We start from the raw sequence: 24,504 nt of genomic DNA, 5'->3' as shown, positions 1-24,504 counted from the left end.
ATTTCCAACAGTCATTAACTTTTACTTTTTTTTTTTTTCGAAAATTTGTGTTTGTATTTTTACCAACAATACTTTAAATCCTACGGTTGGCAATACTGACATGGTTAATTGTCCAAGTGTAGTGGGAATCCTCGAAAAATCCCCGAAATTTTATTACATTTTTGAGCAACTTTCCTGAACATTGAAATAGCACTAAAAATGTAGTTGGTCTCAAATAGCACTGGAGAGCAATCATTTAAACAAACAAAAAAGTAATAAGAATAGGCTCCGAACAATGACAGGCTTTCTGATTGGCAAAACACTGAATTTTTCAAGCTTTGAAACCAATTCATTAACGAATCTTTTTATGTTGTTTTCTAAATAAGAGACAGACAATAATACATAAATACATTGACCCTCGCACAAGAAGGCCACATTAACGTTGTCGATAGAATACAATGACAAAAAGTTATATAAACAAATCCTATCATTTAGTTTATTTGTCTTTGACTGTTTGCAACTTAAACAATGGAGCTCGTGCTGACAGTTCACGTCTGTTCTGTTCTTATTTTCCGGGACAACAGATGAGCTGTTTGATTTGATTAATGCAATAGTTGTAGCACACGTAAGTATCTTCCTTGCAAATGCAGTAGTCCTTTAGAGTGTTTAAGCAATCAGCTTTGCATTCGACATCATCATATGTACAATTCAGACAGGATGTAAGGGCTGAAAAGAAATAGACAATACGTGCCTTGAAAGTTTCAAAGATACCACTAGAATAAGACAGCATGTACGTTTGCAAACATACCATTTGAAACATTATACTACAAACAAACCACCAACAAACATACCATTTGAAACATTATACTACAAACAAACCACCAACAAAAATATCATTTGAAACATTATACTACAAACAAACCACCAACAAAAATATCATTTGAAACATTATATTTAAAACAAACCACCAACAAACATACCATTTTAAACATTATACTACAAACAAACCACCAACAAACATATCATTTGAAACATTATATTTAAAACAAACCACCAACAAACATACCATTTGAAACATTATACTACAAACAAACCACCAACAAACATATCATTTGAAACATTATATTTAAAACAAACCACCAACAAACATATCATTTGAAACATTATATTTCAAACAAACCACCAACAAACATATCATTTGAAACATTATACTACAAACAAACCACCAACAAACATACCATTTGAAACATTATATTTCAAACAAACCACCAACAAACATACCATTTGAAACATTATATTTCAAACAAACCACCAACAAACATATCATTTGAAACATTATACTACAAACAAACCACCAACAAACATACCATTTGAAACATTATATTTCAAACAAACCACCAACGAACATACCATTTGAAACATTATATTTCAAACAAACCATCTACAAACATACCATTTGAAACATTATATTTCAAACAAACCATCTACAAACATACCATTTGAAACATTATATTTCAAACAAACCACCAACAAACATACCATTTGAAACATTATATTTCAAACAAACCATCTACAAACATACCATTTGAAACATTATATTTCAAACAAACCACCAACAAACATACCATTTGAAACATTATATTTCAAACAAACCATCTACAAACATACCATTTGAAACATTATATTTCAAACAAACCACCAACAAACATACCATTTGAAACATTATATTTCAAACAAACCATCTACAAACATACCATTTGAAACATTATATTTCAAACAAACCACCAACAAACATACCATTTGAAACATTATATTTCAAACAAACCACCAACAAACATACCATTTGAAACATTATATTTCAAACAAACCATCTTCAAACATCGCATTTACAAAGCTACAATTACAAGGATACGATTACAAAGATACGATTACAAAGATACGATTACAAAGATACGATTACAAAGATACGATTACAAAGATACGATTACAAAGATACGATTACAAAGATACGATTAGACAAATATTGTTGTAACTGAACTGTGATGCTGGTCAGTTTAATCAACCGACACATGGGACACAGGCCTGTGTACTTAAAAAAAAGGGACCGATGTAAACATTCTCCGTGTAGGTCAACGGTGTTTTTGGTTATCTGACTATGAACTATGTGTTGTTTTTAAAAGACTTTGGGTCAAGTGTGGCGGACTGAGAGAGGAACAAGAACGTTAAGAAAAGAACGATATTCATTGTTTACAAGACGTGTATAGCTGTTCCATTCAGACATTGACTTCTGCCCATTTGTAAAGTATTGGATTGTTTTCTCTTTATTATTTATTACACTCATTAAAGTGTCTCGTTAGATCAGAGCCCAAGTTGTCTGGTTCTTGACTTAGCCACATTGTTTGGTCAAAGGGTTATAGAGAATCGTAACAATATAATAAAAAACAATAACTAACATAGAGTTTGCAAGTCTACTATTTACTCTAACAATGTTTACAGTATCTACAAACATACAGTTTCCAAACCTACCATCTGTAGCACCAACGAGTAGCAGCATCAAGAAATAGCCACACATCTTCATTTTGCTGTAGAGTCAGACCATTAGTTCTCACTACTCAAGAAATGTCAAAGATAAGAAAAGAACTATGTTTAAATCTACAAGCTGAACTCTTTGTGCCATAGTTTTTGTTTCTATTCAGAAATCACGACCGATAAGAAAAAAAAAATACTTGGACAGTACAAATAGTTGAAAAATACTTGTACTAGAAGAAACATTTGTCAAACAATTTAATCGATAATGCCAACCAAGGGATAAGTATTATTTTTTTATAAAGTTTTTTTAAAATTAATTTCCAGCTTGATAAAGTTAATGGTGATCTATCCTCTCTTACTTACGTATGACCTGTAATGCTTCATTATAGCAAATGATCTATGCCCAATGGTGTCCAGCTGATGATTTACATTTGCTTGTTAACTGGAATTTCTACATGAAACGGTGCCCAAGATGTTCATGTACGTCTGTTTATTCAAATCTTTATTAAATACAAGGGAGAAAAAAAGCCATATTTGATTTTAAGATGATTATAACGGTAAAAGAGTTTTTACTGTGTAGTAAATTAGGTAGTTTTCCTTCTACCATAGAAACTGACTGTCGCATTCCTAGCAAAATCTTTAGAAACCCTTTTGAAATAACCGTCCACCCAGTTTCCAACTTCTAAGATAAGATAAGATAGTTGTTATTTGTCCAATCAAATTGAAATTCAGTTTGACTACAAGTTACACCTTAACGTAACTACTAAAACTTCTGGTTTGTGTTTTTTCCACAAGCTTATAGTAGAAAAAAAAATATTTTGATTGTCACAGACACAACAAGATCAAAGAGAATTAATACTACTCTTGAACATATGGCGTCATAGGAAGAAATACGAATTATGACGTCATGCATTCATGAGCTCTAGTATGGACTGAAATTGAAGGGCAACAACCTAGTAGTCGAATAAGACAGTCGGTTGTTTTAACTAAATAATACTAGTTTGGTTTAAAAACAAATCAGTGTGATTGCAATGCTGTGATTGTAAGACATTTATTCTGGTAGGATTATTTCATTTAAGTATTCGCAATTTCTATTTCTTCATCCTGAGTTGCGTTGTGATTATCAGAGAACAAACAATTTTTTGGAACGTATTGTCAAATCAATCAACTGAAGACATTAAAAATGTCCATTGTGATGTCAAAAATATTGTCAATAATGTCGCTTATTGTGACGTCACTGATACTATAAATGATGTTTATTTAAAACGATATAGTAATGTCAAAGATCGATTGAGTTAATGATGTGAGATGTCCATTAAAAAACTCTGCTCGAGGCATCTGCTAGAGTATATGTGAAAATTCCCATTTGTGTTCTCTAATTGCTGTATAGCGACTCTCGAAAAAGCACGAAGAAAATGTCGTCCAAAGTAAAACTGTCCGGACAATATAAAAGTCAAAAGGGATTCCGTTACGCAACCTGTCACAGCATACCATTTCTTCTGTGAGCTGTTGAGCAGACTGTGCCAAGTAAAAAAAAGTGTGCTGTTCTCTTCAGTTGTTCAGCACTGCCGTACAGTGGGTTGGTTATGTTCACAACAACCCGTAATTAATTTGAACAAGATGAAGGATTTGTGGGGATATTTTCCACTTAATCGCAGGACTATCCAAGAGCCGTGTCTAGAGTGTAGCCTTGCTCCCCTATTGTTTTCAATGTAAAAAGTAAACTAAAGTTCACCTCTCAGACCTTGTGGTCTATAGGGCAGATAATGGAAAGATCATCTGTTTCTGTGGCCTACGGTTAACGGGAGTGTCATGTGGACAGCACAACGACCAACCACTTTTACGTTTCCCCAACAAATTTCAGGTATAGCTGGGGACTCAGAGGCGCCCAAAGATCCCGAAATTAAAAATCCCATTCCTTACCAGGATTCGAACCAACGCTCCTCCGTTTTCAATGTAAACTTTTGATATATTTTTTTTACTTTTTAACGTAATCAAAATAACATCTAAGTGATTGATTATCTGAACACATTAATACCAAGATGATTTCAGATCGCTTGATTGTTATTGTATTGTTATATATATATATATACCTCCTACAAACACAACACAATGTGAAACCATACTTCATTTAGTTAATTTTATTTTCCCGGACAACAGTGCAGCTGCATAAGCATAGAAAAACAAAATTCGAAGCAGGCGTAGGTGTCAGCTTTACAAAGACAGTTGTCCTTCAGTGTATTCAGGCACTGGGCTCTGCATGCAGCATCCGTAAATAAGCAGCTTGTACACTCGGGAAGAGCTGCAAACATCAAAATATGAAAGGTGACAGTTAGACATGATGTGATCTTTTTATAATTCTTCAATTCACTTTGCAAATTCATGGGAACTGGAAGAAAAACCTAGACACGGATCTCAAAAAGGGCTCTAACGATTTGAATAGAAATTTGACAGCTGATGTATAGCTTACGGGAATGAATTACTAGCTTATTGGCCGCATTCTAGTTTGAACTAGTAGGAACTTATTTCTTATGAAATTAAATTTTGGTTTTGAAATTTATTTTTTTTGAACAGACAAGTCATCGGAGATTTCCGCATGTAAAAAAAACCATAAATAATTAGACGTTGAGGACCATTTTACGTACCGTCTTATAAGTCTGGGTCTTGATCATAGTGGATCTATAGGCCTAGCATTAGAATTGGGATTCAGTAGAATTTAATACGAAATAAATTCTTAAAAGAGAAATGGTTTTTGAAAAAAAAAAAAACGACATATCTTTTGTTATAACTGTTTAAATTCTTTCTTCCTGGTGTCTTAGATTACATTGCACTGTGTACTACTTCCAATTTCACATAAATGTATCCCCCACCAATGGCCTTCATTAATTCATTCAGCCAAGTACACGAGCAACTGTAGGAAAAAATACTGAGGGAGTAGAGGAAGGCTTTATAGCACTGTGGTCACGAGTAGGTCATGGTCATCACGTTTTATATTGGGCCTCACTGATTCTCAACAATAACTTAACTTTCTGTTTACATTAACAATATAGAGAAACGAGTTCGAGACATTAATATCTACATTTTATACCTAAAACGAAAGAGTAAAGTATGCAATGTTATACATTTGATTATTGTTTATATGTTGTTTATATATTCTAGTTAAATCGTAGTAATACACACACACACCTTGTATATTTCCCACGAGTAGTAACATCATCATCGACAAGACAGCAACACAATGCATTGTTCGTGTAATGAAATGGTAGATACACTTGTAAATGATCTATAAGCGTCTTGATAGTTCAAAGCAAGAATGCATCGTCTGCTGTTTTTTATAACCTTGACGTGCTCAGACGTACCAATGAGATTGTGAGTGTTGCTAAATTTGGAATAACACGAACGATAAGCACCACAGTTTTTACTATAAATACACTTAACAAGAAAAATATTTAAAAATACTTTAAAAAAAAAGAAGCTTAAGTCGTCATGTAATTAAATTTGTACTAGATCTAGACAAGCAATAATACTTCTGTGCAATTTAGCATAATTTCATGCTTTTAGCTTTCTCAATGTGCTAAGATCTTATCACTTGTCTAAACCAGTTGGGAAAGGAGGGGGTGTATCTGAATGTTATCATGGTTGCATTTTAAATGCATTTATATAAAACCAAAGTTGAATGATTTGAATTCAAACTTAAGGCGTAAGCCTCGACAAGCTAACACTAACCGCAGTGTCAGAGAAGTGATTATGAAAATAGAATATTTCCGAGGCGGCCCTAGAAGTACGCGGGGCCCTGGGCGAGTGCCATATTCGAGGCCTTAAGCCGAAATACTTCATCACACTAACGTCTCGTCCGCCTCTAATGCTGTAGGCCTTATTTTTGTTACAAACCAGTCCCTTACTTGAGTACTGTACTCACTTTACACTGACCACGTTACATAATGTTCTACATGAAAGATTTTGTCTTTAAGGTTAATGATTCAGAAATAGTTTACATGAACAATCAACAAAGTAGATAATAATATTTCTGTTAGACACGCTAAGAATTAATTTCTCTTTTTCAGTCTAGGTATAACATTAACATATATAGGTCTGTGATTTGATCATCATCGGATAAAAATTTGTTCCCGTTTTCCAGTCTTTGCCTTTATCTATCCATTAGTCTGTTGGACCGTTGGGGTCACCACGCAAGATTCCTCTCTGTCCTTTGCCTTAGAACCTCATTCAAAGGCAGGCCCGTCCATTCTTTTTTGTTGTCCTCCCATCGCTTGCTCTGCCTGCCTCTTCTTCTTTTCCCTGGTACTGTTCCCTGAAGAAAGGTGCTGCCTGGTCGTGCGGTTTGCACGCTGGACTGTCGTTCAGATTTATCGATGGTCCCGGGTTCAAACCCTGCCCGCTCCCATACCCCGTCGTCCTGCGGGAGGTTTGGACTAGGAAGTAATTATCTTCAACTCTGAAGGAACATCCGAAACATGTAAAAAAAAAATAATTTAAAAAAAAAAAATAAGGTCTTAGCGAGCTCCGAAGATCTTGTAATATGGCCATAGATTTTTACCTTGCGTTTTTTTTACGATAGTTAGCAGGTCATCATGGGGTCCAATCGCTGCAGTAACACTGTCTCTAATCTCTTAGTTTGTGAAGCGGTCCTTGAATGTCTTTCCAGTCTAGGTATAATATATATAGGTCTGTGGTACATGTCTAATGATCCTTTCAATATTAAAATTATTTTGTGCTACAAACAGAAATTTCAAAATGTGATTGTGCGATGCTAAAAACTATTTTGTATCTTCAACCCCCCCTCCCCATCATCATTACTTTCTTTATTTTGTACAGGATTCACAAAAAAAAAAAAAAAAATTAGTTATTCACAGTTTCTCCGCCGAGTGTGAAAATATCTTAATATACTAAATATATCCTCATTTTAAATCACTTCTCACAAATAGAACTAGATTTTTAGACCAAAATTTATTCAGTTGTTTATTTTCAACTACAGCACTGGTGCTCTATGTAAGACAAAAGTTGAAGCAGGCGTAGATGTCAGTTTTGCATAGACAGTTGTCTTTCAGTGTATTCAGGCACTCGGCCCTGCAGCTTTCGTTAACTATGTAGGTAATACGTCATTTGGATAGAGCTGCAAACATGAAAATATTAAAGATAATAAAATACACAAAATGTGCTCCTTAAGTAACATAGTGTTTTCTTATATAGACAAATTGGGTTCCAATCAGTGGCGTAGCTAGGGTGGAGGAGAGGGGGTCCAAATATGAAAATCCTCCCGAGCCACCCCCCCCCCATCCCGAGGGGTCCACCAAATGAGTGTCTGAAACTTGTTTTAACATTAAATATTACGCCATTATCACGTCATGATGTCGAATGTGAAAATGCAGGGTTCCCTAAAGAGGTCAAACCCACCGGCCCCCTAATATCTACCTACGCCACTATTTCCTATTGACTAAGTGTGTTCTCTTACAGACAAAGTGTGTTCTTTAGCGTTGAACCATAAACATTCTTTATATATTACAATGTGTCTACGAAATAAATTCTCCCCATTCTTTTCCTTCTATACTCTGAAACCGGATACTAATGAACATAAATGTTTATAATGTATAGCCATTTAGTAGCAGTTCAAATGTTTTAATTGAGGTACTTTTGCCACTGAAGTGTTAATTATTTTAAATAAATGTTTTCTATTTGATGTGTAATAGGTGTTTTAAAATGATACAGTAATATTGAATAAATGTAGTTACACACACCTTGTGCATTTCGTAATAACAGTATCAGCGACACAAAAATAGTACAATTCATTATTTTCAGCAATCTATAACAGTTTAAAATTTTCGCTGAAGTTTGGAAACTAAGAACTGCTGTTGTGCTTTGAAGCTTGTACAGGCTTTAACTATTAATAACATAGCTTGTGTTACTATATTTAAAAAAGTAGGAAAGATAAGCGGAATTTAAAAGTCATTCGTTTTTGTTAGCGTGAAGGACATTTCTGTTCTAGGCCTATCTGTATCTGTCATTCAAAACTACGAATTGTAAGCTAATGAAAAGATAACAGATTAAATTGATTGTATAGAATAATATTACTTCTCATCTGTAAGCAAGATGTATCGTGAAATACTGTCTGTTTAACATTGCTAGGTTTACATACCTTAGAATTGCATTGTAGCAAAAAGATTGGCTATTTAAAAGTATTTCCCCTTCTCTCAGGCTGTCATTTTTTGCAAGTCATTTAACAATCCAAAGAACTTTTTAAAACAATAAATCATTACTTACTGTTCCTATACTAAGATGCTTTTATGACAACTATTTTGATATAAGAATTGTATCCAAATATATACCGGATTCGTCCCGTTTTTGTTTAACTAACTGAAATGTATTAAAAATTGCGAAATGACCAATAACCACATACGAGAATAATATTGCTTTCACAATTCCTGCGTCTGACACCAAACATTCACGTAAAAAAATCACAAAATATATAATGTAAAAAAAAAACAACAACATTAAATTGCATAAATTGTATAAAGGTAACATTATTCGAAATCAACGATTTGGTAAAGCAAGAATCCCTCTAACTCTAACTTACAACTGAGAAAAAAAAATGCTTTAAAAATAAGTACCTGTAACGTGCTACATCCTTACAAGGACTCATTTTTTAGTTATTGGAAAGCGACCCTAATTTGTTTTTACAAAGCTTATATTATCTGTCTGTGTGTCCTGAATCGTAAAAAGTTTGTACACGTTATTTCTCACACACCCTATTTCGGATTAAGCCGAAATTTTGCACAATTATTTCTTTTATCGGACAACACAAGATTCAAATAAAAAAAAATACTTTATTAACTATTAATAACCAATTTTTTTTTTAGGTATCTAGAACAAGGGAAAGAAATCGTACTTGAAAGATGTGGTGTGGTTTCTTGTTTCAAGTTTTTCGTTCTGAAATGAATGTAAATAGTAAAAATGTAAAAATACATATGTTAGTGCTACAGACACTCGTGTACTTTCACAAGTATGCACTTAATCAATAAAACAAGTACTTTTTTAACAATTAAATCTGTTGTTTATAATAAAAGTTACCGAAAACCTCTATAAATGTACTTCAACAACTAAAATGGAGACTTGTCCAAACCACAGTCTGAGTCAGGACAAGGCTGCCAACTCTTTTAAATATCTTCCTTGAAAGGATAATGGAAGATGCTCTCGAGGGCTATGAAGGTACTGTAAGCATTGGAGGAAGACAAATTACTAACTTCCGCTTTTGCGAACGATATAGATGGTCTGGCTGTGGCAAAAGAAGAACTAGCTGACTTGGTAATGCGCATAGACAAGACTTTCGCAGCATATGGTATGCAAATCAATACCAAAAAAAAAAATTATGACCAATTGCCAAAAGGGCAAAAAAGGTCGCGCTGACCCTGGAAAAGATTGTCTTTTTGTAAAATGGCACAGAGTTGTAATATTTCATTATTAATAAAACATCGGCTGACTAAAATCTAAAGACTTTCTTTTTAATAAGGCCACTTTAGATATGCTCACATGAGGCTGCTGGGAGATAAAGAGCTTGGCTTCTGAACCGGGGGTCCCGGGTTTGAATCCTGTTGAAGAATTGTGGAATCTTTGGACGCCTATGAGCCTAGCCAGTTGGGGAAAAGTAAAGGCGGTTATTCGTTGTGCTGGCCACATGACACCCTCGTTAATTGCAGGCCACAGGACCAGTTGACCGTTACATCGTATGCACTATAGTCCACAGAGCCTTTACTTTACTTTGAGCTATACTAAAACTCCTATTGAGGTTCAATAAGTTGTTAAGATGTGAGCTGCCAGAACACAAAAAACATTTGAAACAAAACTTGATTCAGTTGTTTATTTTATTTCCCAGTGCAACATGTTTGCATCAGAAACACAGAAAGACAAGACTGAAAACAGTCGTACGTGTCGGCTTTGCATTGGCAGTTGTCTTTGAATGAATTCACGCACTCGGCTCTGCAGCTTTCATTTACAATGCAGCTAACACAGTCGGAGAGAGCTGAAAACATAGACATGTTAAATAATAATTATAATAAAAAGACCTCAAAGTAAACAAAGTTTGTTTGTATATAGACATAGCGTGTTTGTATGATTCGTTTGTTTGTGAATAGACAGAGGCGTAGTTCAGGTGGGGGAGGGAGAGGGAGAATTAGAAAAATCCCCCGGATCCCCACTTGAGGAGGGCCCCACATTAGTGTGCTTTTAAATATTACGCAAAATGCATGGGCTCCTAAAGAGGTCCAGTGCCACTCCCGGGTCCCCAAATGATGGCTAATTCCAAGCTAAGCCACTGTGTATAGAGATAATATAGAAAAGGTGAGTATTTTTATATTTCTAAATAAGTTTTTTTATATGTAGACGTAACGTGTTTGTATATAGACGTGGCGTGCTTGTATGTAGACGTAACGTGTTTGTATATAGACGTGGCTTGCTTGTATGTAGACGTAACGTGTTTGTATATAGACGTGGCTTGCTTGTATTTAGACGTAACGTGTTTGTATATAGACGTGGCGTGCTTGCATGTAGACGTAACGTGTTTGTATATAGACGTGGCTTGCTTGTATGTAGACGTAACGTGTTTGTATATAGACGTGGCTTGCTTGTATGTAGGCTTAAATTGTACAACTCACTCTATATGTTTGTCTGGTACAATGTTTGTACGATTATTCATGAGCATAGACATGAATAAAAAAAATTAACTTATTAATTAGTAGGATTTAATTATTTTAGCGTAATAACACCACCAAGGGAAATAAATACGTTAATATTAATAGATATGACTAAATATGTAGGGTTTTGTCTCCTTAAATAATTGCACTTGTTATTTCTTCCACACCCATTCTCGGATCAAGTTGAAACTTTAAACAATTATTTAATGTACCTAATAAAGCATGAATCAATTTAAAAAATAACATATTTGTCGATTAATTATTGATAATTAGTTATTTTGTTTCTTATCGAATAAGGGAAATAACTTCTACATTACATGTGCGGAGTTATTCCCCTTAGAAAAGCTTTTTTTTTTAAAAGGATTTTTTGTTGTTGTTGCTTGTTTTGAATATAGACATAATATAGAAATAATGAGTATTTGTATATATAGACGTGAGAATTTGTGTATAGAAATAGTGTGTCTGTATATAGAGAGTGCTTTTATATATAGAAATAGTGTGTTTGTATTAGAATGTTTCCAAAGTCTCTACCATACTTCTCAATTTTTTTGAGTAATAGAATTATAACATTGTTACAAATATTTGAAATGTATAAGCATTCAGTTTATGTTTTTTTAAGTTCCTAACACAGCAATACTGCAATTTCTACTTTGTATGCAAAATTAAATCTCTGACATTTTTATAAACTATTTAAAATAGTGAATTTTATGAAATGTATATTGTTTCAAAGTTGAGCAAGTAAAATAACACACACCTTGTACATTGGCTGCTACTAGTAATAGTGTTAACAACACAGCTACACACTTCATAGTCCCTGCAGACGTATCAATGAGATTCTGCGTTTTACTGTGTTAAGATAAGAGACAGAATTTACATCTACACAAACAAATATTAGTGATTTTTGTGTTGTGCTGTTGTCAGGACTGTGTGCGAGCCAGTAGAAGGTCGTTCCTGAGTAGTGAAAGACATTTTGGTGTTGTTTTGATGTATCAACCATTCCTTGGACAGCTGTGACAACGGATCTGGAATCCCGTGGCAGTGGCAAAAATGTCCAACAGAGTCGGCACCTTTTAAACTGCGTTATCATTTCTTATCTTATAAAATTCAGACGTTACTTTAAAAAAAAAGATGATTACGTCCTATGCGTTATGCATCTAGTCATGCATCTTAATCAATGACCTAAATACTGCCAAGTCATTGGTTTTCCTGGCTTTCTCAGGCAATCCATTCCATGCTCTAATGGCACTAGGGAATAAGGAGCATTTGTACAACTTTGTCTTAGCATATGAAACTTGGAATGCGCCTTTAACTTTGTGTCTTACTGAGTATTTTATTAGATATTGTTTTTGTATTTGAAGATTATGGTTCAGTGTTTTATGTATGATTGCTACTTACTTTTGAGTCTTCTATCCTAAAGGCTTTCTAAATTTAGTGATTTTACTAAGGGTGTTACTCTAGTCAAATGTGAATATTCGTTTGTTATGAATATCACTGCCCTATTTTGTGTCTGTTCCAGTTTCTTACCTTTGACAATCACTGTAAATAAACATCCCCAACTTTTCTGTCTCTTTTCGTAGGGTCAATTTTTATAAACTACTGGCTCACAAAAAACACTTCAGTTGGGCTAAAACAAATGCTCAGATCATATATTTACATTTTATCCGTCAAGCTTAAAACGCGATGTAAAACGACATTCTATCTTCTACACTTTAACTTCATTTCAATGTTAGTGATTAATATGACTCCCCTCCCCCCAAACAAATTAAAACATCTTCGAAGTCCTAAACAAATTACAGCGAAAAAAATGTATATATTCTATCCTGCTATATCATGCTCATAAGGCGCAAGGGGCCAAACTAAGTACTTAACAAGGCGCGGTGGCTGAGCGGTAAAGCGCTTGGGGTTCGAATCTTGGTGAAGACTGGGATTTTTAATTTCGGGATATTTGGGTGCCTCTTGAGTCCACCCAGCTCCAATGGGTACCTGACATTTGTTGGGGGAAAGTAAAGGCAGTTGGTCGTTGTGCTGGCCACATGTCACCCTTGTTAACCGTTGGCCACAGAAACAGATGACCTTTCCATCATCTACCCTATATCATGCTCATTGCGCCTAATTACATTCTCAATAAAAGATCTAATAATTCTAATCGGTTATTCGGTCTCTCACGTTAAAGATCAAAAAAACTTGTAAAATCTATTGAAAAGTGGTTTTCTCCCTTTCGCAAAATAAATTAAATGTAATATAGGTCAGAAATCTCATTATCGATAATAGGTAGAGTTTGGGTTTGGGTTAGTTTAGTTTTATTCAAGTTATGACTTGAAAAACTACTTATAAAGACCAACTCTGTAATTTGTTACTGTTAGAAGAATAGTATTAATGTTTCTTGTTTGTATAATAGGGAGTGGTCAATAATGGGAAGAATACATAATTATATCGGGGAGTGGTCAATAATGGGAAGAATACATAATTATATCAGGGAGTGGTCAATAATGGGAAGAGTACATAATTATATCAGGGAGTGGTCAATAATGGGAAGAATACATAATTATATCAGGGAGTGGTCAATAATGGGAAGAATACATAATTATATCAGGGAGTGGTCAATAATGGGAAGAATACATAATTATATCAGGGAGTGGTCAATAATGGGAAGAGTACATAATTATATCAGGGAGTGGTCAATAATGGGAAGAATACATAATTATATCAGGGAGTGGTCAATAATGGGAAGAATACATAATTATATCAGGGAGTGGTCAATAATGGGAAGAGTACATAATTATATCTATGAGCCAAACTAACAAGCAAAGTAAAAGTAAAGTTCCTCTTTCAGACCTTGCGATCTGTAGGGCAGATTAAGTAAATATCATATTATGTGGCCCACTGTTAACTAGGGTGTCATGTGGCCAACACAACGCCTATACTTTTACCCAACTAATTTCAGGTACCCATTAGAGCTGGGTGGACTCAGAGGCTACCCGAAATTAAAAATCCCAGCCTTTACCAGGATTCGATCCCAGGACCTTCGGTTCAGAAGTCAGGTGCTATACAACTCAACCACCGCGCCTCCTAAACCGAATAAGGCTCAATCTTAAACATTTGTTTGTTTGTTTTAACTAAGAGCCTCTATGTTTGAAACAAGAATAATGTGAAACATTAGAGTACATTTTCTTGGCTGTCTTTTTTTTTTATTATTCAACGTACACTTTTCGTTGTTCGTAACGGCTTCAGATAATCAACAAACCAGCAATGAACCCGGACTTGTCGTTCTGTCTGTCATTTTAAAATCTTTAAATGCTCAATTTTCAGAAGACACAAAATCTTTGTTTATATTTCTTAGAATATTTATCTATAATATAAAGCATACAGTAAGGTGTATGTGTGTATATATGTCCCGAATAGAAATCAAAACCGTTTGACCAATCTTAATAAAACTAGGCATAAAAGTTCCTTAGATCATGGCGAAGACCGTAGTGTATGTTTAATGTCCCCCCCCCCACAACTGGAGGGCCCTAAAAATAGACGAAAAGTACCTAATTGTATCTCTAATGAATAATGAAACTTTTTATCAAATCGGGTAAACCCTTCCCCATAGAAGTTTAGCTATGAATCTGTCGGCTGAATGGGTAAACTCATTTTTATACTCTCCTTTTATTTTCGTGACAAAATAGAAAAAAATTGTGAAAGGAACATTTTTCATGTTTGACATAGATCTAAATTCAATTCAGGAGATTAGTAATACCCAAACTAAGGCCCGCAGGCCGCTGGTCGTTTCCGGCTAGTACATTTAAAAAACAAGCAAAATTTAAAATAAGAAAATAAAAATATAAAACGAAGAGAAGAACCGAAAGAAAAGAACAAAACAATTACTGCCATATCCCCTAATATTGAAAGATTTATCTCCCTTTTTCTATTTAAAAAATAATTCATTGCCACTAGTTAATTAACTACTTTGTTAATTTATTCATAAGTTGTTCTCGGCAATGAATAATTCTGCAAAGTTTCAACTTGATCCGAGAATGGAAGTGGAAAAAATAACGTGTACCAAAACTGTACCAGACAGACAGACAGACGGAGTGACTTAATATAAGCTGTGTAACAACCTGTCAAGGTTTAAACTTGAAGTTTGGCTGGACATCAAGAAAGGCCTACCGTAACAAAAAACAACAAACGTTTATTGAACTGAATTGGCTAATGTGTAAAAATCAAATGTGTTCAACAGTTTTTCTTTGGAATACTCATAAACACATTAATAATAGCCAGTGCAGAATAAAAGCGTGCCTCTCAATCGACTTTCATAGAACATCGATAGCATTAACTCTTTCTCTCCTGATTTTATAATTTAATTCTATACCAAATAAAACATTTTCTGATAACCAACGAAAACGTTATTGAAGCTTAATCAAATAAGGGGTAGTGAAATACTATTGACAAAATTGAAGAATTCCGTCGAAACGTGGAAAAATAATTACGGAGAGAAAGAGTTAAATCTACGGCACAGCTTTTGTTCTTGTGACAATTTCATTGTTTGGTTTTATAGCATCAAGAAAACAGGCTTGGAAAGTTTTCCTATATTTGGTGCTCATACAATAATAGACCAGGATATTGATACTACAGTTGATGTTCTCGAGTAATAACGTGAAGGAAGAAATTAACACTGTGACGTCGTTGTAGGCACCATTCAGATTCAGTTCACGCACTAGGCTAACACACGTCAGCAAGATGGATTGTGGCAGGAGACAGACGACGAAGAGTGTCGACACCGTCGCCAGCATTAGAGCAAGCTTCTTCTCCTTGGCTGATGTCTCAGCGCTCTTGGTGTCGAGATTAGAGTTTCTTACCGCCACAGACTGTCTCCACTTGGATTTGGACTTCAGCTTGACGACTATGACAGCGTTGCACAGAATCAGAATACAAAATGTGATGTACGGGACGGACAGGTCGGAGACAAGGTATGCAATCCGCAGCACCTTTTCGGCATTGCTTCGATAGTACACCGTAATCTTAGTTTTGTTTTGCTTGACGTCCAAGCCCCAGTCGAGGTAGGCGGAGTAGTATGGGGGGTAGAAATACAGGAGCAGAATTATGCAAATGAAACAGTTTGCCCCAATCGCGAAGTTTCTCGTGATGATCTGCCTAACGCGCATGGGGAACACAACGCAGAGGCATTTCTCACAAGCGGCAAAGGCTGTGATGACGCCGCTGACTCGAATGAAATATTGCCGGGGATAGAAAAACTGGGTGCAGAGCGTCGCCGCTGATAAGAACGGGATGTCCACGTCGTTCCAGATCGGGCTATTCAGAACACTGACCGCCATATGCAGGAGGAGCGCCCCAATGTCGCTCATAGCAAGTGCGCTTAAAGTTATGTTCACGCTGTCCTGATAACCTTCTTTTGTAAAGACCACGATGTTGACCAGGTTTCCGAGCGTTCCGAGGGCAGACACGAAGAGCCCGATGACCAGATAGTTACAAATTAAAATAATGGACAAGGCTGGAGAAGGTATTAAGCCATGAACACTTTGTTTCTCAGACAGTGTGGAGTTTACAGTCGACATATGGACAAAGTCTTAAATAAATATACTGTCAATCAAAACTTATGATAAGGTAAATCTGTTCAAGAAAAAACAAAATCTGTACGTAAGTCGTTACTAATCAACCTTTGTATTTTCATGTAGATATGCAGAGCCTAAAACTGAAAATAAATGTTTGTTATATTTAGTTATAGCATAGAAATCAAGCATAGCAACACACAATGCATGTCTGTCTGTCTTTCTGTCGGTCTATCTATCTATTTATCAATCTATCTATCTATCTATCTATCTATCTATCTATCTATCTATCTATCTATCTATCTATCTATCTATCTATCTATCTATCTATCTATCTATCTATCTATCTATCTATCTATCTGTCTATCTATATATATATCTATCTATCCATCCATACATCCATCCATCCATCTATCTATCTATCTATCTATCTATCTATCTATCTATCTATCTATCTATCTATCTATCTATCTATCTATCTATCTGTCTATCTATCTATCTATCTATCTATCTATCTATCCATCCATCCATCCATCCATCCATTATATTTAGTTATAGCATAGAAATCAAGCATAGCAACACACAATGCATGTCTGTCTGTCTTTCTGTTGGTCTATCTATCTATCTATCTATCCATCCATCCACCCATCCATCTATGTATCTATGTATCTATCTATCTATCTATCTATCTATCTATCTATCTATCTATCTATCTATCTATCTATCTATCTATCTATCTATCTATCTATCTATCTGTCTATCTATCTATCTATCTATCTATCTATCTATCTATCTATCTATCTATCTATCTATCTATCCATCCATCCATCCATCCATCCATCCATCCATCCATCCATCCATCCATCTATCTATCTATCTATCTATCTATCTATCTATCTATCTATCTATCTATCTATCTATCTATCTATCTATCTATCTATCTATCAATCTATCTATCTATCTATCTATCTATCTATCTATCTATCTATCTATCTATCTATCTATCTATCAACCTATCTATCTATCCATCCATACATCCATCCATTCATCTATCCATCCATCCATCCATCCATCTATCTATCTATCTATCAATCTATCAATCTATCTATCTATCAATCAATCTATCTATCTATCCATCCATACATCCATACATCCATCCATTCATCTATCCATCTATCTATCTATCTATCTATCTATCTATCTATCTATCTATCTATCTATCTATCTATCTATCTATCTATCTATCTATCTATCTATCTATCTATCTATCTATCAACCTATCTATCTATCCATCCATACATCCATCCATTCATCTATCCATCCATCCATCCATCCATCTATCTATCTATCTATCTATCTATCTATCTATCTATCTATCTATCTATCTATCTATCTATCTATCTATCTATCTATCTATCTATCTATCTATCTATCTATCTATCTCTCTATCTATCTATCTATCTATCTATCTACCTATCTATCTATCTATCTATCTATCTATCTATCTATCTACTTTGTATTTGGAAGTGCATTATCTTCTTTTTTCAATCATCACTATCAAAAAATGTAAATACAAAATTGAATATTTACAGAGATTTACAAAGAGAATTAAGCCGACTACTGCAGAGAGTTCCCCTGAGTTATTAAATCTAGCTCACACAATCAACTCTATACAGTATGGGGGATCTCAGTTCGTTAAAAAATAATTGAATGAAACACAACGGCTAAAAACTTTAACGTAATCATTAATTATCTTTCTGTTTTCAAATGTAACGAGGTTTATTTACCTGTCTGAGAATATTAGGCTAGGAACAAATCATTCTCCGCATTTTATAATCACAGACTGGCAAAATTAGATGTTAGAAGGTGATACATTGAATGACGTACATTTAAGAAATACGACTAAAAAATTGGATTTTAAAGTAAAATCTATTTAAGAAAAGAATAGTCTTGGCCATATTACACAGAGAGACAAAAAATAATTATATTTTACTGTCTGAATACTGAGTTTAATTTGTGAGTTTGAGCAATAGTTATTAATAGGTGTTCAGCGGTTTCTTGGTTCAAATGGCAAGTATATATATTTTATATATTATATACATGTGGGTAGAAAGAATTTCTTTAAAACAAATAACGAAGTTACACGAGCTTCAAATGATGTTTAATGAACCACCCAGCTGGGAGTGGTGCTGTAGATCAGAGGTTCTCTAACTTTTAAAGTTCAGGGACCCCTTTACAAGCTATACATATTGGCGGACCCCGGACATTTACCTGAATTGTCTGCCCAAATCGCATATTTGTAAAGTTACTGGCCTAATCAAACTCTCCGCAACCGTGTGTGCTTTTTTGGATCTGGGCTATTTGCAATGCTATAATATATGAGGCCTTAAGAGCTTTCCCTGTTGTAGGATTGCTTATAATTTTCCGCTGATTTGCATTCACTTAATGTTCGCGTTTGAAGAATCAACGAGTTTATCTTCTTTTAAATCATTCTCATTTGTTATAAGATGACGCTTCGGTTTAGCAAGTTTCAAACGTTCATTCGGTAACACAATCAAACATATGACACATTGTGTCTGATCACTGTTGACTTTGCACAGTAAACATTAGAATAGAAAATATTCAGGAGCATATTTAACTAATATTGCCTTATGTGGTGCGGCCTTATTTGCGGCATCTTGTCTCAGTACATTGCCACTATTATCTATACATTAATGCTGTTCTTCAGATGTCTGCTCTCTCTTCAAATATTATTCCATAATCTAACAATTAGATGGGCGTTAGAGAAAAAAAAGAATCACTACTGTATAGTAAATAAATTAATAATTATTAACAAAACAAATCGACTAATGTGGGTGTCTTGTACATTCTCAGGGTCATCGTTTGAAAACTTTAAAATGAAGTTAGCCTACGTCTTGAAAGGCGTGAGAAATTGAAAGACCAACGTTGATTTATTCGTAAAATAAGTAAAGGCTAGTCGACTCGCGGCGAAGCATACGCCGCTATTTACTTAGTGACGGGTGAATACAGAGAAGGTTACTTGTTATCCCCCTCTCTTTTTTTCGCTGCGAAAGTTACGTGTGGTAACTCTAGTCCGACTTGCAGAAATGAAAGAGTTATCTTTCCATGAATTCTTGGTGGTGGGAGGAATGGTTGAGCAATGAAGAAAATTATATATATAGATATATAGATGATATTAATGCTCAAAATACAATTCTATCATTGGCAATCATTGATGTTTTGACAATCTGCGTTAATAAGGACGTCGACATAGACAAATTAGCAGTAGCGTGGGGGGCGATTCGATTATTATTTTTAAATTATCCGATGGGATAAACTAGCCTTTCAAGAGAAAGTTATTCTAAATGTATACAATTTTCACCTTTCTGCCAGTCGTCTAGTGGACCCCTGGGGGTCCACGTACTACACTTTGAAAACCCCTGGTGTTGATTATATTAAAAAAAAATCAGGCTTCACGAAAACTTTCATTTTAACTACTAGCTGTTTGGTGGTTCTATTATGTCACTCGAATGATTGAGTTAGACTGGCTGAAATAATTAAATTGACTAACCCTAACCCAAACTGTTTTTACATGGGATGTTAAAACCTACATCACTGCAAAGTAAAAATTCCATGAAAAAGCAATGTAATATAATAAAGTATCAAACGGTTTTGAACATTGAACACCCAATTTCCTTTTTATTAGTCGAATTTTGATAACTGCATATTGGAGCAGACATTTTGTGAAAGTGAAAACCGAAGATTTCTTACAAAGACCTCAGCACACAATTTTGAAATCCACTGAAAAAAAAATGGAGACAGCTTGCAATTAGGGCGGAATTGAGCTGATAAATAGTGGTGGCTTTGATTCCATTACTTTTGATATTGTAAATATTGGGTCGGCATAACCTCCTAATCTGATATACAATTTATTACATGTAGTAATTTCGATATTGAAATCCACCGGATACCAGCATTACAGCATTTTACCTTTGATCATTTAACAATATATATTTATTACTATTTTCTTAAAAGTAAAAACAAGGTCAGAATAGATCATAGGTGTCGCTACTCTTTTTATCTTACCTCCTTGTAAGTGAAAGCTAAACGAAAATCTATATAAACAAAATGATGTTCCTTTCCATAGAAAGATAGACTCGCCCCTTTGTTGTAAAGCTGACTAACATGAAATTACTATAGGCAACTGAAACGTCTTATAATTTCGTTTCATAAGTAGTAGTTGTGACGTGATGTTTCATAAGTTATTATTGGCTCATCTGTTAATATCTAGGGGAAATTCTATTTATTTATCCCGCTCACATATACAAAATATATAACAGGCACACCGCTACTAACAGTAGAACAAGTAGATTAAATTTATAAACTAAAAGAATTTAAGAGATATAAGTTTACAAAAGATAACTGATGAAAAACAAAATATATTTGATGATCTGAATTCGGGTGCTAATGGATAAATCATAGATTGCGTTGAGTCTGGATGATAGTGTTTCTATTGTCTAGTCTACTTATTTTCTTAGCTGCTAGCTCGTTGTGTGGTGGTCGTAGGAATGTCCCTCAGAAGGATAAGTCATCCGGCTCTGTCTTTAAACGTCGGCTCGGGATGTCTTCTATGCTGTAGGCAATCTGGCACTAGGGTTAGGACCCTGCCTGCTACATGTCAATATTCATGCCTTGAAAGTGATTACCTCGATAAGTAATCAGTTATAATAAAACGGGGACTTAGCGTAGTACACCAGTTAAGGATAAAGATAAAATAAAATACTAGAAATGGAGTTAAGTGATAAAAGGGTTGATATGATTAATTAAAACCATGTTCATCCATGGAACCATAAGTTCACCAAGTGTAAGAGGCATAATATGAATTATAATGAATACAATAGGCATGTACAGTAGCTATCTCACATGTGCTCTTTTGGTTTAGAACTCGGTGAACTCAGATCTTACATGGCTCTTAGAGTCACGAAAACTTATAGTTTGAATTAATGATTAAGATTCATAAACGGGCAAACTATAACAAAACAATTATAATAAAGGAATGGAGAACTATGGTTTCAAATATAAACAATCGTAAATACATGAATAAAAAGCTGTATGAAGTCATATAAACATATAGCGTCGAATAAAATAATAAGGTGTACATGCATAACAAAGTAATAATATAACAATGTAACGACGAGGAACATGGCTATGTACAAACAAACTCCTATAAAATAAGTATAATTTAGGTATTTAGACTCACCCTTTTGTCCCTAATGAAATATCAAAAAGTCGGGAGGAGGCAGTTGAGTTTAGGTATGAATTTTAGCGGGCTTGTTAAGATGTTTTTGAGTCTCTTTATATAGAAAGGATTTAGTTAATTAGACTTTGGGGGGGGGGGGCAGGGGAGCAAAAACATTGATAGAGATTCCAACATGTAGCTGCATATCGATGTCATGCGTCACTTCATATTTATTGTCTTTTATTCGTCGCCTACAGTACGAATAGGGACCCAAACGAACATGTCTCAGTCCAGCATGTGTGTCTCTATGTGTGTGAGTGTGTGTATCCTATGTGGCGGGAAATAGGTGTGAATAGTTATTATGTTGCTGTGTTTAGCGCTAGTGCAACTTCTATTGAGCCGCTTGATTAGAGATCCGTGGATCTGGTACTCGCCAAGCCAAAGGTACTGGCTCTAACGGCCGGAACTCATTTATCTTCTATATCAGTGATGCCCAAAATACGATCCGCGGGCCAGATCAGATCCGCGACGTGGTTTCAACCGACCATCCAAAATGTAGGCACAAAGTGTAGAAAGTCACCATTTAAAAAAAAGTTTGGAAAACATATCTTTACCTACGTTAGGGCCCTCAATTTTTATCTCACGGATTGGTACCATGACTTTAATATTTGTGTGTTTATGAAATGAGACTCTAAATGATAGAATCTACGAAGAAAAGTGAACTGGTCTTTACTTGTTTGTTGAAAGTAAATGTTTGACATGCCTGGTCTAAGGGAATGCGAGAGCTTTCCCATTGCACTGTGCGGAGTTGAAATAGAGCTTCCATGCCCGTGTAGATAATCTATGCGCCGTTCCTCAAGGGACCATTACAATAATGGCTAGTCCTGCACAGTTAGCTTGGTACAACATAAGAAAATGGCTGGGTTCCCGGGTGCTCGGCCTTCGGGCATGTATTTCGGAAATAGCAATATTTTACATAGACATTGACTTGGACAACTTCCAGACAGAACGGTTTGTTCAAGCAGGCTTACACGCCTAGAGTTCCAAGAGCTTTCGGCTCAACTCTTTTGACAATCAGACTGTACACTATTACACAGTGGGACTCAACTATGAAAGGGGCTGTATTCGTTGCTACTGATATTATATTTGATGCTTTCTCTTTAAAAGTAGTCCTTCAACTATGACATATAGTTACGGCTTGATTGTCAATAATTAGTTTTCACAAAAAGTTTTTCTTGATCCATTATAAAACGAGCATATGCCAGTAACAATGCTAACAATGTTACAAAGACAGTCGGTGTGGAAACGCAAACTCAAAATCGGCCCCCCGAAGTGGTCCACACAGGCAGGTAAAAGGCAGGTTTCAATATTTTCAGAAAGAACACCAGAATGAAATTCTATCAAAGACAAATGACAGAGAAGAATGGAGAAAGAAGGTTGACAGATATTGTGAGGTGCCCCAGCGGTCCAGCAGACCAAAGGATATGTGAAAGTGAATGGGAAGTTAGATGTGAACCTGGCCTAACTGATATCTTATAATGAATCTAATTGATCTAATTATTTTGTAAAGGGTCAATCTCGTATTCAAAGCCTGAAGAAAAAAAAACATTTCCGTAAAAAACAAAAAAAATCCTTTAGTTAAGTGTTTTAGCGTGGTTTCATTTTACAGCAGTTCACGCGATAATATGAAGAACTATTTAATAATTGTTGCTTTACATTATGTCCAACTTATATACATACAAAATATATTTTTTGTCTTTAAAAAAAAAAACTAAACATTCTACACAAAATTAATAGCGTCTTTTCCTCTTTCACGGGCCGCTAAAAAACATTTCGTAAAAAAAAAATAATAAAAAAAAAGAGTTCGGTGTGGTCTTCACTCTGTGTGGGTCCTTACTTCCGGTAATAATATGAAAAACTACTTATTAGTTGTTGTTTTCAATTATGTCCAAGTTATATACATACTAAATAGATTTTTTCTCTTTAAAAAAATAAAACTTTTTTTGTGTGTACATGTAGTAATTATTATGACAGAACTTACACAAACTTAGCACTACAAAATGTATTGAAAAGTTTTTTTTTTACTAAAAATCTATAACCATTTGCATAAATATGGTTAAAATATGTTCAATTTTTGCCTCCCCTTCTAAAGAGCCTACCGTGTTTGTTACTATTAATAGTGAATAGTTGTAAAAGTGGTGGATTTTTATGTAAAAACTGCTTCCATTAGTGATTTAAAAAATTAGATTTTTCGCTTTCAGAAAATAAAAAAGTAGCCGTTGCATCAGAACTTTGAATGGTCTAAAATATTATGGTGTCAGATTTTCACTATCTTTTCTAGTTTACGAGATCAAAACTGAACGGACGGACAGACGGACAGACATTTCACACAGAACTAATAGCGTCTTTCCCCCTTTTTGATGCCGCTAATAAAAAGGCTTTATTACTGTTGATTTGCATAAATAAATAAGTCGTTTGCAGATAATTACAAAAGAAGCTTTCA

At 34.8% G+C, this 24,504-nt stretch overlaps 1 protein-coding gene and 3 long non-coding RNA genes across 4 annotated transcripts; all 4 read right to left on the bottom strand.

Moving 5' to 3' along the window:
- Window positions 1-327: 327 nt before the first annotated feature.
- Window positions 328-2,683, bottom strand: LOC106066618 (uncharacterized). Its single transcript, XR_001217585.2, has 2 exons — window positions 2,506-2,683; window positions 328-705 (listed from the first exon to the last, which is right to left on the bottom strand). It is a non-coding gene; the product is annotated as an uncharacterized LOC106066618 (long non-coding RNA).
- A 1,951-nt stretch (window positions 2,684-4,634) lies between these two features.
- Window positions 4,635-5,843, bottom strand: LOC106066617 (uncharacterized). Its single transcript, XR_001217584.2, has 2 exons — window positions 5,695-5,843; window positions 4,635-4,810 (listed from the first exon to the last, which is right to left on the bottom strand). It is a non-coding gene; the product is annotated as an uncharacterized LOC106066617 (long non-coding RNA).
- A 4,508-nt stretch (window positions 5,844-10,351) lies between these two features.
- LOC129924001 (uncharacterized) lies at window positions 10,352-12,212 on the bottom strand. Its single transcript, XR_008775967.1, has 2 exons — window positions 11,965-12,212; window positions 10,352-10,540 (listed from the first exon to the last, which is right to left on the bottom strand). It is a non-coding gene; the product is annotated as an uncharacterized LOC129924001 (long non-coding RNA).
- A 3,488-nt stretch (window positions 12,213-15,700) lies between these two features.
- On the bottom strand, window positions 15,701-16,768 carry LOC106062337 (FMRFamide receptor-like). Its single transcript, XM_013220605.2, has one exon. It carries the CDS (start codon window positions 16,766-16,768, stop codon window positions 15,701-15,703), a length of 1,068 nt encoding a protein of 355 aa, XP_013076059.2.
- Window positions 16,769-24,504: the final 7,736 nt, after the last annotated feature.

This window comes from Biomphalaria glabrata, chromosome 18 (assembly GCF_947242115.1).
Source record: "Biomphalaria glabrata chromosome 18, xgBioGlab47.1, whole genome shotgun sequence".
NCBI classification, from domain to species: domain Eukaryota; kingdom Metazoa; phylum Mollusca; class Gastropoda; family Planorbidae; genus Biomphalaria; species Biomphalaria glabrata.
The sequence above is the reverse complement of the archived record's forward strand: the minus strand, read 5'-3'. Positions and strand labels throughout refer to the sequence as shown.